This window comes from Hylobates moloch, unplaced genomic scaffold (genome assembly GCF_009828535.3).
Source record: "Hylobates moloch isolate HMO894 unplaced genomic scaffold, HMol_V3 SCAFFOLD_3, whole genome shotgun sequence".
In the NCBI taxonomy this organism is placed as follows: Eukaryota; Metazoa; Chordata; class Mammalia; order Primates; family Hylobatidae; genus Hylobates; species Hylobates moloch.
The window spans coordinates 158,678,404-158,692,884 of NW_026652278.1; the positions used below are offsets into that span (position 1 = coordinate 158,678,404).

General features: G+C 40.0%; 1 protein-coding gene across 4 annotated transcripts in view; it reads right to left on the minus strand.

Annotated features, from left to right (window-relative positions):
• Positions 1-9,522: 9,522 nt before the first annotated feature.
• Positions 9,523-14,481, minus strand: part of AADAT (aminoadipate aminotransferase) — a 30,237-nt gene continuing 25,278 nt past the window's right edge. For all 4 annotated transcript variants that reach the window (XM_058436883.1, XM_058436882.1, XM_032148913.2 and 1 more), the window contains 3 exons: positions 14,298-14,404; positions 11,457-11,558; positions 9,523-10,551 (listed from right to left, as the gene is read on the minus strand). In XM_058436883.1, the coding sequence (XP_058292866.1) occupies positions 10,510-10,551; positions 11,457-11,558; positions 14,298-14,404 (251 nt within the window). In that variant the 3' untranslated portion in view covers positions 9,523-10,509. The remainder of the gene's footprint in view (positions 10,552-11,456; positions 11,559-14,297; positions 14,405-14,481) is intronic.

Here is a 14,481-nt window from a genome sequence, read left to right on the forward strand (position 1 = left end):
TTTCTTTTTTTTTTTTTTTTGAGACAGTGTCTTGCTCTGTCACCCAGGCTAGAGTGTGGTGGCACAATCTCAGCTCACTGCAGCCTCCACGTCCTGGGCTCAGGTGATTCTTTCAGCCTCCCAAGTAGCTGGGACTACAGGTGTGCACCAGCATGCTAGTTAATTTTTGTAGTTTTTGTAGAGACAGCGTTTCTCCATGTTGCCCAGGCTGGTGTTGAACTCCTGGACTCAAGTGATCTGCCTGCCTCAGCATCTTAAAGTGCTGGGATTACAGGCTATTGTAGGATTTTTTTATTGATTGATTGATTGAGATGGAGTCTCATTGTGTTGCTCAGGCTGGAGTGCAGTGGCACAATCTCAGCTCACTGCAACCTCCACCTCCCAGGTTCAAGCGATTCTCCTGCCTCAGCCTCCCAAGTAGCTGGAATTACAGGCGTGTGCCACGATGCCTGGCTAGCTGTATTGTTTTGTTTTTGTTTTGTATTTTTAGGAGCGATTTGTATTTTTGGTATTTTTAGGAGAGATGGGGTTTCACCATGTTGGCCAGGCTGGTCTCAAACTCCTGGCCTCCAGTGATCCACCTGCCTTAGCCTCGCAAAGTGTTAGAATTACAGGCGTGAGCCACTCTGCCCGGCCGGTATTGTAGGATTCTTAATTGGCCTAATTTCAATATTGTTGCGTCTCAGGAAATAGGGAGGCCTGAGGAGAGAGATGGGGAAATGGCTGGTCTGTGAAACAGAACACACATAACATTTATTGATGAGGTTTGCCATCTTACAGGAGCACAGTTCGTGGCACACCCCAAAATTACAATAGTAATGTAATCAGAGACAATTACCAAGCAGCATAACATATATAATAATAATTAAAAAGTGAAATATTGTGAGAATTACCCAAATGAGACACAGAGACACAAAGTGAAGGCATGCGGTTGGAAAAATGCGCTAATGCAGAAGGTTGCCACGAACCTTCCCTTTGTCAGAAATGCAGTCTCTGCAAAGTGTTATAAAGTAAAGCTCAATAAAGTGAGGCAGCCCTGCGCACTCCTTGTTTTCTCTGCTGCTGCTGCCACACTGGTCTCCTGCCTGTTCCTGGGCTGCTGAATTGAGGAGGCTCAAACTTGCTTTAGGGCCTTGCTCTTCCCTCAGCCACCGCTTGTCTCACATGAGTCTTTGCTCACCTTCTCACTTTCTCAATGAGGACTGAGCTACCACCCCACTGAACACTGCGACACGCCCCTCCTCTGCACTCCCAGACCCTTCTTTACCCTTTCCAACCCACCAAGGTCCTTTTACACTTTTAACATACTATACAATCCCATTATGCTTATTCCTTTTTTTTTTTTTTTGAGACAGAGTCTTGCTCTGTTGCCCAGGCTGAAGTGCAGTGGTGTGATCTTGGCTCACTGCAACCTCCGCCTCCTGGGTTCAGGCAATTATCCTGCCTCAGCCTCCCAAGTAGCTGGGATTACAGGCATGCACCACCATGCCCGGCTAATTTTTTGTATTTTTAGTAGAGACAAGATTTCACCATGTTGGTCAGGCTGGTCTTGAACTCCTGACCTCAAGTGATCCACCCGCCTTGGACTCTCAAAGTGCTAGGATTACAAGTGTGAGCCACTGTGCCCGGCCTATTATGCTTATTACTTATGGGCTTTCCCCATACTTGAATGTAAGCTCCATGATAACAAGGACCTATTCACTGATAGTTCACAAACACTCAGAACGATTCCTGGCAACGTGGGCATCCATACATACAGTTTGAATAAACATATCCTTTTGTTAGCAAATAAAAATGGGATTGTATTGTAGAAACTGCTTTATAAAGACTCTTTGGCCTCATAGTTTTTGAATGTGTTCTCATTTCAATAGACATACGATTCAAATATTTTTTCTATCCGCATCATGTGCTACTACTGTATACCAGTTTTCTTCAGTTAATGTTTAATCAATCAAGCAATTAATTTGTTTTCATGGTAACCTTTTTTATAAACAGCTTTATTGAGATGTAATTCATATACCATAAAATCCACCCATTTAAAATGTACAATTCACCCATAATCCCAGCACTTTGGGAGGCCGAGGCTGGTGGATCACCTGGGGTGAGGAGTTCAAGATGAGCCTGGCCAATATGGTGAAACCCTGTCTCTACTAAAAATACAAAAAAAATTATCTGGGTGTGCTGGTGAGCGCCTCTAATCCCAGCCATTCGGGAGCCTGAGGCAGATGAATTGCTTGAACCTGGGAGGCAGAGGTTGCGGTTAGCCGAGATCGTGCCACTGCACTCCAGCCTGGGCAACAAGAGCGAAACTCCATCTCAAAGAAATTAAAAAACAAACAAACAAATAATAAAGTGTACAATTCCATGGCAACACATATCTATTGAGAGCAAGACATCTGCGCTGCAATCGGCTCTGAGGTTACAGCTGTGAAGATACACAGTTCTTGCCCTCACAGAGATTATGGTCTGTGGGGAGAAGGGGACAGGGAGAAATTAACAAATACTTGCACAAATAATTACTTCTTATTGTGGTAAGTGCTACACAGGAAAAGAGACGGCATGTCCTATGTGTAATTAACAGAAGACCCTAACTAGTCTTAGGGCCCAGGGCAGGGTCCTGCCAGGAAGTGGAATTTATGCTGAGCCCTGTAGGATGAGTAGGAGTCAGGCAGGCAAAGGGAGAACGGCTGGCGGGTGGACTGGAAGGTTGTTGTGGATGGATATGTAGGTTGTTTAATTATTTCACTAATAAATGCTGTAATGAAGGGTCTTAAATTATTTCCTTAAGGCAAATCCCTAGAACTGATATTGCTAGGTCGAGATGTTTGCAGATCCATCCTCCCTTCCTCTCTGTCTTTTTTCTTAAACCTTTCCTATGTATTACATTGCTGGAAGGGTGGTAGTTTAGGTGTCTAGGGAATTCCAAGTACCCTACTATTTTGCTGCTTCCTTCTCAAGATGATTCAGACAGGATTCCAGGAGCCTTGGAAAATAAGACCCTATGGGAAATCTTTGCAAACTGAGGCTGTCGGGTAGCTGCAATGCCTCAAGTATAAAGAGCATCGAAAATGCTGAACATTCAAATCAGGTTCCAGTAGATTTGAAGTGTAGCGAGAAATCTTCTCCTCCTCCTTGTCCTCCTCCTTCTCCTCCCTCTCCCCCTCCCCCCGCCTTCTTCTTCTTCCAGTCTCGCTTTGGAGTGCAGTGCTGCGATCTCGGCTCACTGCAACCTCTGCTTCCCGGGTTCAAGCAATCCTCCCACCTCAGCCTCCTGTGTGCACCGCCACACCCAGCTAATTTTTTTGTTTGTTTGTTTTTGTTTTTTTTTTGGTACAAAAGGGTTTTCCCATGCTGGCCAGAGAGCTCAAGCGATCGCCTGCTTTGGCCTCCCAAAGTGCTGGGATTACAGGCATGAGACACCACGCCTTGCCTATTTTCTCTTTACTTAGTTTCTTTCTTAAATGGAAAGTCATTGAAGAACTCTATTAGGTTCTAATTTTGATTGCTTTTTCAGTGACTCTGATGAACACATTATTGTAGTATCTGGGCAGTCTATCTATTTAAGTACTAAGTGGTACTGAAATTATGACCATTTTGTAGGTTAGTACTGAAAATTTCAATTTCAGTTTTAAATTCCAAATAAAAAAAGGCACGAAGTTGTTTACAAGAAACACATGAAATAAAATGGAAATTAAAAAATCTGAAAGCAGGAATAAGGAAAGGAAAAGCAAATTGGCCAAATCATACTAAAAAGAGAAATAAGATGAGTTACATATTCAAATTATATGAGAGGAGGAGGCATGTAATACTTATTTTACCTTAAATTCATTGAGTGGCCTTTTTATGTTCAGTTTTTCTTGAAAAAATAGTTTTGCTTCTCTCCTCAGACATCTTTGTGAATTGCCCTTCACTTTAGTTAGGTCTTGCCTTAAATGCCAAGACATCAGAGTTCTCTCCCATCACACTAGTTAAAATAGAGCGTCTGTCTCCAGAATCCTACATGGTCTTCCAGCTTCTACCTTTGTTCTTTCTGATCCATTCTCTATGCTGGAGTCAGAGTGCTCTTTTGAAACCCAAGTTAGCCCATGCTGTTCTGTTGTTTATTTATTTATTTAGAGATGTCATTCAGGCTGGAGAGCAGTCGCTTGATCTCTGCTCACTGCAACCTCAGCCTCCTGGGTTCAAGCAATTCTCCTGCCTCAGCCTCCGAAGTAGCTGGGACTACAGGCGTGCACCACCATGCCTGACTAATTTTTTTTTGTACTTTTAGTAGAGTTCTACTACTTTTAGTAGAGATGGCATTTCACTATGTTGGCCAGCCTGGTCTTGAACTCCTGACCTTGTGATCTGCCCACCTCGGCCTCTCAAAGTGCTGGGATTACAGGTGTAAACCACCGTGCCTGACCTGTTCTGCTGTTTAAAACCCTCCAATGGCTTCCAATTTTCATTAGAATAATTCGGACACTCACATGGCCTGTAAGGCCTTACCTTACACCATCTCACTCCTATCTCTGACTTTTCTTCTTTTACCACTTTCCTGTTGTTGCGAACTGAATTGTGTCTCCCTACCTCCCAAATTCATGTTTTGAGGTCCTAACCCCCAATACCTCAGAATGTGAGCTTATATGGAAATAAGGTTGTTGCAGATGTAATTAGTTAAGATGAGGTCATACTGGAATAGGATGGGTCCCCTAATCCATTATGATTGGTATCCTTGTAAAAAGGGGAAATTTGGACACAGACATGCACTCAGGGAGAATGCCTCATGAAGATTGGAGTGATGCTGCCGCAAGCCAAGGAAATACCAAACCTAGGAGATGGCCTGGAACCGATCCTTCCCTACACCTTCAGAGGGAGCATGGCCCTGCAGGCACCTTGATCCTGGACTTCAAGATTCCAGAATGGTTGAGACAAGAAATTTCTGTTGAGCTACTCAGTTTGTGGTACTTTGTTACAGCAACCCAAGCGGACTATTACACCTCTGTTTGCTCTTTAGCTTTGTGGACTCTTATGGTTCCTCAAACAGGCCAGATGCAGTTCCTCCTCAGGGGTTCTGCATTGCAAGTTCAGGCTGCCTGGTATCTTTGCACAAGTATTTGCACGGCCCACTCCCTTGCTGCTGTCTGCTCAAATGCCACTTGTTCTAGGGGTCTTCTCTGGGCCCTCTATTAAAAACAGCACCTAGGCTGGGCTCGGTGGCTCACACCAGTAATCCCAGTACTTTGGGAGGCCAAGGTGGGCGGATCACGAGGTCAAGAGATCGAGACCATCCTGGCCAACATGGTGAAACCTGTCTCTACTAAAAATATAAAAATTAGCTGGACATGGTGGCGGGGACCTGTAATCCGAGCTACCTGGGGGGCTGAGGCATGAGGATTGCTTGAACCTGGGAGGCAGAGGTTGCAGTGAGCCGAGATCACACCACTGCATTCCAGCCTGGCGACAGAGCGAGACTCCGTCTCAAAACAAACAAACAAACAAACAAAAATCAAAAACAGCACCCCCGCCCTTTCGCATTCTATCCCTTCACCCAGTATTATTTTTTCTGTAGCACTTCATATATGATATAAAGTACTTTAATACATTTTACTGTCATCCCTCACCAATCCCTTACCCCAAATATAAGCTCCATGAAGGTCAAAAATTTCTTTAATTTGTTCACTGGTATATGCTGAGTCTAGAGTAATAGGCACTCAATAAATATTTGCTGAATGAATGAGTAAAATATATAAGTGAAGGCTAGGCATGGTGGCTCACGCCTGTATCCCAGCACTTTGGGAAGCAGAGGCGGGTGGATCACTTGATGTCAGGAGTTCAAGACCAGCCTGACCAACATGGTGAAACCCCATCTCTCCTAAAAATACAAAAATTAGCTGGGCATGGTGGTGGGCACCTGTAATCCCAGCTACTTGGGAGGCTGAGGCAGGAGAATCACTTCAACCTGAGAGGTGGAGGTTGCAGTGAGTTGAGATCATGCCGTTGCACTCCAGCCTGGGTAACAGAGTGAGTCTGTCTCCAAAAAAAAAAAAATATATATATATATATACACACACACACACACACACACACACACACACGTGAAAATTTAAATCCTGAAGCTTGGAACTAGGGTTAACTGTGAAGGCATGCTAACCAATACATTCCTTTTTAAAATGAGATATTCCTAGTTACCACCGGGTCCTAGAGAAAGAGTATGGTTCTGGACTTCAGAGAACTTAACTTAAAATGTTAATAAACACACATCACTAGTAAAAATTATATGACTGGTCGATATTTCACTTTCATTAAGACCTTAGATTCTCTAAAATAATTAAACCTACTTTTGATAAAGTTAATACTTCCCACCGAGTATTTAATTAGTTGTGTTGGAAAAGAAATTTGAAGATGTATTATGCTCTACATGAATTACAGGGAAAGCATCTTACATGCAGGGGAGCAAATTCCTAAAGTTGACGAATAGTCAACGTTAAATTAAAAGAAAACTATGCCAAGTGACCACTGCTCCATTATCGGCCACCTTGAAATTGCCATGTTGAATACCACTAGGACCAGCTACTCCAGCTGCTTGAAGTCATTGTAGACCACGGCCAGGGAGACCATGGCTTCCACACAGAAGCTAAGCAGACTAACGGTAGGAAACCCACGTAATTTTTGTTTAGGCCCACACTGACGGTGACTGCACGGATGTGACTTTCAATGTGATTCCTATTGCTTGGTAGTAGCCCCTTTGCCACCTGATATTTATATATTTTTACCATTGCCTTTAGGAATCTCTGTCCAACTGAAAAAGGGATTATGTCACCAGTTCACTTAAGGTGTTAAGTGTATTTGTAAATGATGAAAGAGCCATGTTATAGAATATTTTGAAAATAAGGAAAAAAATTACCCAACTGTTACCATTTTGGTAATGTTTTCTGTGTTCACATAGTTGTAATTAAACTATGGCTATGCTTCTTCTTTTTTTCTTTCTTTCTTTTTTTTTTTTTTTTTAGGTGAGACGGAGATTTACTCTTGTTGCCCAGGCTGGAGTGCAACGGCATGATCTCGGCTCACCGCATCCTCCGCCTCCCAGGTTCAAGCGATTCTCCTGCCTCAGCCTCCCGAGTAGCTGGGATTACAGGCGTGTGTCACCACGCCTGGCTAATTTTGTATTTTTAGTAGAGACGGGGTTTCACCGTGTTGCCCAGGCTGATCTCGAACTCCTGACCTCAGGTAATCCGCCTGCCTCGGCCTCCCAAAATGCTAGGATTACAGGCGTGAGCCACTGCGCCTGGCCAACTATACCTATGTTTCTTATACCCTGGGTTTTCATTCCTATTATACTCATTTTTACCTTACCGCCTCATCATAAAATGAATAATACTGCTTCATAATGGTGTTTTAGTGGTTGCCTCAAATTCAGTTAAGTGGATGAACCATAATTGACATTTTCCTATTATGAGACCTTTAGTTACAACACCTCTGCCCCTGTCCCCAGCTTTCTGTTATTTTAAACTGCAATTACTATCTTCACATTTTTAAAGCATCTTCCATAGTTTGCATAATTCTTTACTATAAATGTCTAAAAGTGGGATCCTTGGCAGGGAGGAAAGGGTTAACTGAGCGGATCTAGGCCACTTAAACCACACACATTACCAAGGAATGGGGGTTTTCATGACTGGCCCTTGGCTGGCTCCCTGGAACTGAGCCCTTGCAATATTCTGACAGATAAGAGCATTTTGCCTGCTGGGAGGTCTTCAGCCATACTGTACTCCATTTAGTTTTTCCATTCCGTTTATCCTAACAATGTGATTTACAGTGAACACCTGCGTTCCCTCTGTGGGTTGCAGCTTCAGTAACTGAGGTCAGCCATGCAGGCACTGTATGCATATGTGACGGCCATTAACAAAAACTCTGGGCCACCAGTCTCAGGTGAGGTGAGGTGTGGTTGCATGTGTTATCACACATCCTTGCTGGAGGAATTAAGTACATCCTTTGGGACCTCACGGAGACTCTACTGAGACAGGAGACTTGGAAACTTGAGTCTGGAAGTTTCCTCCAGACTTTGCTCCATGCACAATCACAGGTGAGTCCATTTAGTAAATCGTCAAGCTTGGAGACCCTGGCTATACTGATTGGCATCAGTTGCAGATAATGAAAACTACTCTAGCTGATTAAAGCAAAAAGTGTTTATTATCCTGTATTCTATGATTTCCAAAATTGTCGAAAATTGTTTACTAGCACGTATTCTGTGGTTTCCAAAGATGTTGGAATTGCTAAAAAAGTAGATGGAGCTTCCAGGAACCATTTCTAGTACCAGCATTTCACCGCTTCCGCCAGAAGTAGAAAGCCACCAAACTAATAAGCTACTTGCTATAAAAATCATACTGCCTTAGCTAGGATCCATGTCAGCAAAACGCGTGCCTTACATCTTACCTTGCTGCCCTCTTAACTCAGCTCTGAATCCAGGCATCTGAATGACAGCCGTATCTGACACTGTAGCTGCAGGGGCATCTGCAAATGGAGTATTTTGCATTTACAGTGCTCAAAGATACAAGCAGGAAATTAGAATTTATGCTGAGTGAGCTAATCCACAGTATCTAACACATTGCATTCAAGGGTATGAACATTTTAACGTTTCTTGGTAGACACTGCCAAACTGCTTTTCCAGAAGGTTGGAGAAACTCACAATGGCAATAGCAATGAATAACACTCCATTTTTCCAACACTTTATAGTTTCTTAATGAGGGAAAGATAATCTCAGCAGACAAAAACAAACACTAAGTCATAAGGCACTGTGTGTGCCCACTCTTTTTCTTGCTGTTTTCTTTGAAGAAACAGATTTCTTAAGATTGTGGTGAGGAATAATCCCTTGCTTGAAAGCTGCAACTGTAAGTCGATTTACCAATCAACTCTTCTATGATGGTGACTTAAAAACAAATAAAACCAAAGCAAGGCACTCATCTATGCAATGCTGGGCTAAGCAATTTTGGTTATTGTTGAAAAATACTGAATAAAGTATGGGTAAGGTTTATTTTACTTTTATAAGTCTCTCTAATTTATAATTTTCTGTTCCCACAGTCAAGAGAATTGTCAGGTTCCTCATCTTGGTCCTCCTCCAGGCCCTGCGTCTCTTCAATCGGTCCTACATAATTACCACTGGTTGCCTTAGAAATAGGGATTTGGGCTTGGGGTCAGCTGCTTTGATCTTTGAGGTTGAGATTTCTGCTTGACAATTTTAGCTGTTGAAAGATGTAACATCTCATCCAGACGTGCAGGAAAATAATAACTGTGATGGAGATGTTTATATACACAAGGGATGGCATAAATAACGACATAAACTTCCTAATTCCTTAAAGATACTTACAACTTTACAATTATTGTGTCATAGAACATTTCATCAATTTGTTAAACAGAAAACAAATAGAAAATGAATACAGGGTATTTATGAGACACTGTCACAATGAGATCCTATTCTAGATACTACATGTGTATGCAGAGAACATTGCAAAGGAAGCATGCTAAATGCTTATAGCAGTTATCACCAGGGGTGAGACAATGAGTAGCTTTTACTTTATTCCTTATACATTCTGGATTGTTTGAAAATTCTAAAATGAGCATATCTTACTTTAATAAAGATTTTAAAAGGTGAGAAAAAAATCATTAAAAAAGTATTTCCTAATACCTTAAAGGGTTGTAGTAGATTTAAATTACATAATTGATAAGAATGTTTTTGTAAATTATGTAGTATTATGAAAACACAATGTAGTAAATTTTCCTAAGTCCATGATCTCCCCTCCTTACTTAGAATTAATGGGTCTGATGCCTTTAGGTATGTTTAGTTTCAGAATTTTATTTTAAAGGAATTTCTGTGGCATAACATAATGTTTATGGTACTTTTACTAAAAGTCACTTATAATGACCAAATTATAACAATTTTTGCAATAAGCTCTCATTAAATTTTCCTAAAAGTAGAAAAAGTACACATTATATACCATTTTGAACTTAATTACTTCTTTAAAATCTCAAAATAATTCAGTGTAAAATGTTAGTTTCAAAGACAATTTATGGGAAATTATAAAGCAACTACAAAGTTCTTTATAATAAATCCAAGATAAAAGTAATTTTTTACAGGTTGAAAATTTTTCAAAATGCCTAAGTGGATTATAAATACAGTTTGGCCATCTGATGAATTTAGAGGCACTTTAAAAGGGGTCTAGTTGAACTACTACAGATAGGACATGTTTGAGGAAATTTAATCTGTAAGTCTAATACCAGGGTTCATTTCTTCCTGCCAAAACAAGAAATTTATTGGAAAAATCCATGAGCAGCATTGATTAGTTTGATTTCTTTCTTTCTCTTTTTTTAGAGACAGGGTCTTGTTCTGCCACGCAGGCCAGAGAGTGCAGTGGTGTGATCGTAGCTTACTGCAGCCTTGAATTCCTGGGCTCAAGTGATCCTCCCTCCTCAGCCTCCCAAAGTGCTGCGATTGTAGGTGTGAGCCACCATGCCCAACCTAGTTTAATTTCTTCATAAAGATTCTTTTATAAGTTGTGCTAATACCTGGAAGGCCTAAAACAGAAAAAAAAATAGAATTAATTAAATTAGGATACTACATTGGAAACTCTGTAATAACTTTAAAAATCCAAACAAAGAGTATCTGTCTAAGGTTGAGAGAAGGCATTGAAAAGTCAAGTTTAACATCAACTTTATCTGTGCAGGGTGCCATCAATGTCTATTAAAATATGAAGACTGAAGTACATCAGATTTCCAGGATTTTTTTGTTGTTGTTGTTCTTGTGGCCTTCAAGATCATTTTCCATTTTATCCATAACATGGATTATTTTAGATTTTACATAATCTCTCACCTGCATTTTATATAGATTCAATTGCCCAACTCCACTAATACATTAAAACAGAGAGAACTTATGAAAAACACATTTAATGACATGAGAAAGCAAGTAAGTAAAGAACATGCCAAAAATGTCCCTTTCCTTCTCAAGGTTAAGGGCACTGTTCAATTTATAGCTCTTCTGTTTGATTTCCACATACACAGCTTATTTTGGTTAAAGCTAGATTGTGATTAAGAATATTATTCTATTTGACCCTTGCTGATACTTTTTCCTTCAGAGAAAGTGACTGACAGCCATCATGAATTTGTACTTCTGGCTCATGTTAATTCAATAAAGGAAGGAAAGAAGTTTTCCTCATAACATGACAATTTACCCAGCTCAGTAGGTTGTGATACATTATTCATGCAGACAATAAATTTTAACTCCAATTTAGTCTCATTTCTATAGAAGTCTAGCAACAAAGTAAAATGGGTCTTTTAATGATAGTTCATGACTGGTCAACAAATATCTGAATTTTAGAAACCCAAACGGATATTAAGTAATATTCTAATTCACAAAGTATACACATGCATTAAAAAAATAAAGCTGCTAGCTAGTATTACTCTGAGGAGAATACTACACTCACCACATCCATCTGTTCTGGAGAAGCTGAAGAGAAGGATGCTCTCAAGTAAGGGCTAGGAGCTGAGCTATCGACGTAGAAAGCATTTCCAGGGAGCATTAATACCTAAGAGAGTTTGCGGAAGATAAGTAATGGACCACTAAAGAAAAGCTCAAAGATAATATAGTTAAGCCTAATCTCAGAGTAGCGAACGATGTTTTAAGTTTAAAAGCAGTTAAAGAAATCACAAGAAAAAATACTAATTTATATAAAAATTGTGTATGTCCTACCATGAACAAAACTAAACACATAGAAACTGAAAAGACGTTCAGAATCAATATGGCAAATGCTATCTCTTCTCAAAATATCAGGAATACACGAAAACTGAGAACACTCAAATTTCAGCTTTAATGTAGAAAGGACAGCTTACTAAAGAAAAATAAACGTAATAAATACAAACAAACGTTTAATCTAACTAGAAAAGTAATTTTTAAGTTAATAAGTCTGAAAGTTACCTTTAAGCTGGGGCCTGAAAGATAAATTATGTCAGGCAAAAAGCAGGGAGCAGTATTTGAGGGCAAAGATACAGAGAGTAAAGGCCCTGAGATGGGAAGAAAATTGGTGCATTCAAAGAACTGAAAGGAGGTAAAAAAATGTAATGTATAAAATGGAGGAATAAAAGTATTAAGTAAGCGTGTCAAGATGGGGTGGTCCGAACAGCTGCTGTTCTTGATGGCCACACAGGCAGATAGCTCACTGATTGTAAGCTCCATTTCCTCTTCTTCCTGGGCATCACATGTACCCTATTCCCCAGCCTCTTTCTAGCTGTGTGTGACCATGACAGCGAATCCTAACCAATGGATGTGAGTACAAGCCAGGTAAGAGATGTCTAAGGCTGGCCCATACAAATCATCCCATGTGTCATCTGCCACGCTCTTTCCATTTTGTAGCCATCTTGGAATCTGTGTGTTGAAGAATGAAAAGCAACAAGATGTAAGAAACCCGGGTCTCTGAATCACTGTTGGAACACAGAGGGCTGCAGGTCACATCTTAGAATTATATGTGAGTCAGAGATAAATTTCTATTGCTTATTAAGTCTTTTAGATTTTCAAGTTTATCTTCTATGGTGGTTAGGGTTGACTAGTATAATCATGATCTTCAAAAGCATTGAGTAACTGCTTGTTACACTGTCTGCTAAAACAAGAGCAGTTGGGAGTGACACGATTTGGAGTACTCTGGGCAAAAGATTTCAAGGCAGAAGATGGGTTTCTCTGTCCTGGTTAAAAATAAAATGAAAGCCATCATTTCTCCCAGTAGCATGGAAAAGTTTTGGGATGTACTAGAAGCAAGGAGCTGAAAGAGAAGGGAGCGGTAATAATCTCTTCGCAAGATAACCAACATCTGGGCTAACAAAGTGGGGATAAAGCTGGAGATTATTTAGAAAAGGTAAAAAAAGAACATGTAGCAGGATATATGGGATAAATGAAGAGGACCGAAGAAGAGTATAGTAAAAACAAAGTCTATATCCTTAGCGCCTCGCTTAGACATACCTACAGATAACCACTTACCACATATTTTGAGGATAATGGCATTGACAGAAAAGAAAAGAATGTATCAAATTGATTTATTATATTACAATGTATTTATTTGAAATAAGTCAATTAAGTGTTTATCAAGTACCTACTATGTGCTGTGATTAGGGTTAGAACAATTAATGAAGTCTGAGTCCTGCCCTCAAGTAAGATGGTTAAGAGAGGATAATAGCTCTCCCAAGGTGGTGGAGGTAGGACTGAAGTCCAGGCAGTCTGTCTCTAGACCTAACTTCTAGAGCACCTTGTCTCTTAGGCACTAGCATGGCACTTTGCCATCATCAATCCAATTTGTCCTTTAGTTCTTATGATTCAAGACAAAAGTGAATCTAGCAGTAGGTTTCAGTGTGTATAAAAGACTGACAAACATGCAAATGGCTTTAATTAATGGAGAAGGAATAATTCATCTGGTAAACTGGAAAGCTACACAGAAAAATATTTAGAATTTTCAGCTTACTTGATGCCCCCAGTGAAACCTAAGTAGACTTATAATTTAAATATAAAATGAGGAAAAAAAAAAAGAAACCTAGAATACATTCTATGAGCTAATTTTAAGTGAAAAACAAATCAGGATACAAACTTTTCTGTATAATTTTAACTATGTAACATAAGTGCACAGCAAAAATACTGTAAGAACAAGCTTTTCAAGAAACTATACTATAAATGGTCACAAAATCTGGGTGGTAAAATCATGGGCTATTTAAAAAATTTTCATTTTGCTTTTATATATTTTCCAAATATCCTACCATGAGTATACTCTATCTTCATCATCAGAAAAAAAAAACAACCCTTCATTTTAAATACCAGTGGCTAATTCTTACTGAGCACTGAGTATGTGCCACATACTAGTCTAAGGGCTTTACATATATTAACTCACTTAATCATCAGAGCAACCCTATGAGAGAGGGATTCTTATTACCTCTGTTTTACAGACAAAGCACAGAAAGCGTAACCTATTCAAGGCCACACATCCCCTAAGGGGTGGTGCTGGGATTCAAACCCAACAGGTGTGGCTCCAGAGACTACCCTCAGCCACTATGCTAATCAGTAGCTGAGATGAACAACTATATTTCCACTAATTTAGACCAGCTGGATAATTACGTAACCCAAAAACTTCTTATGATTTTGATAATGCCATAAAATATCTAATATTAGAACATTATGAGTTGGCTGGTGGGCAACAAAAACATTTCTTTCCATTTCTATTCAAGTAAAATATCAAAGGAAAAGTATAACTTTTCTTTAGGTTACCCAGCCCTTCACCTCCCAGTTTTACCCCCATCTTAACGGCCTTTTCTTCAATCAGTTCTTTTACATCATTAATGCCTTTAACTTTAATCCATAAAAACATTCCAGCAGCAGGAACATGCCATTCTGCCAAACCTACAAACAAAAGAAGAGAATAAATGTCTTCCAAAGTAAGGCATTTTGGATGATATCAAAGTGTGTTGTTAAATGGC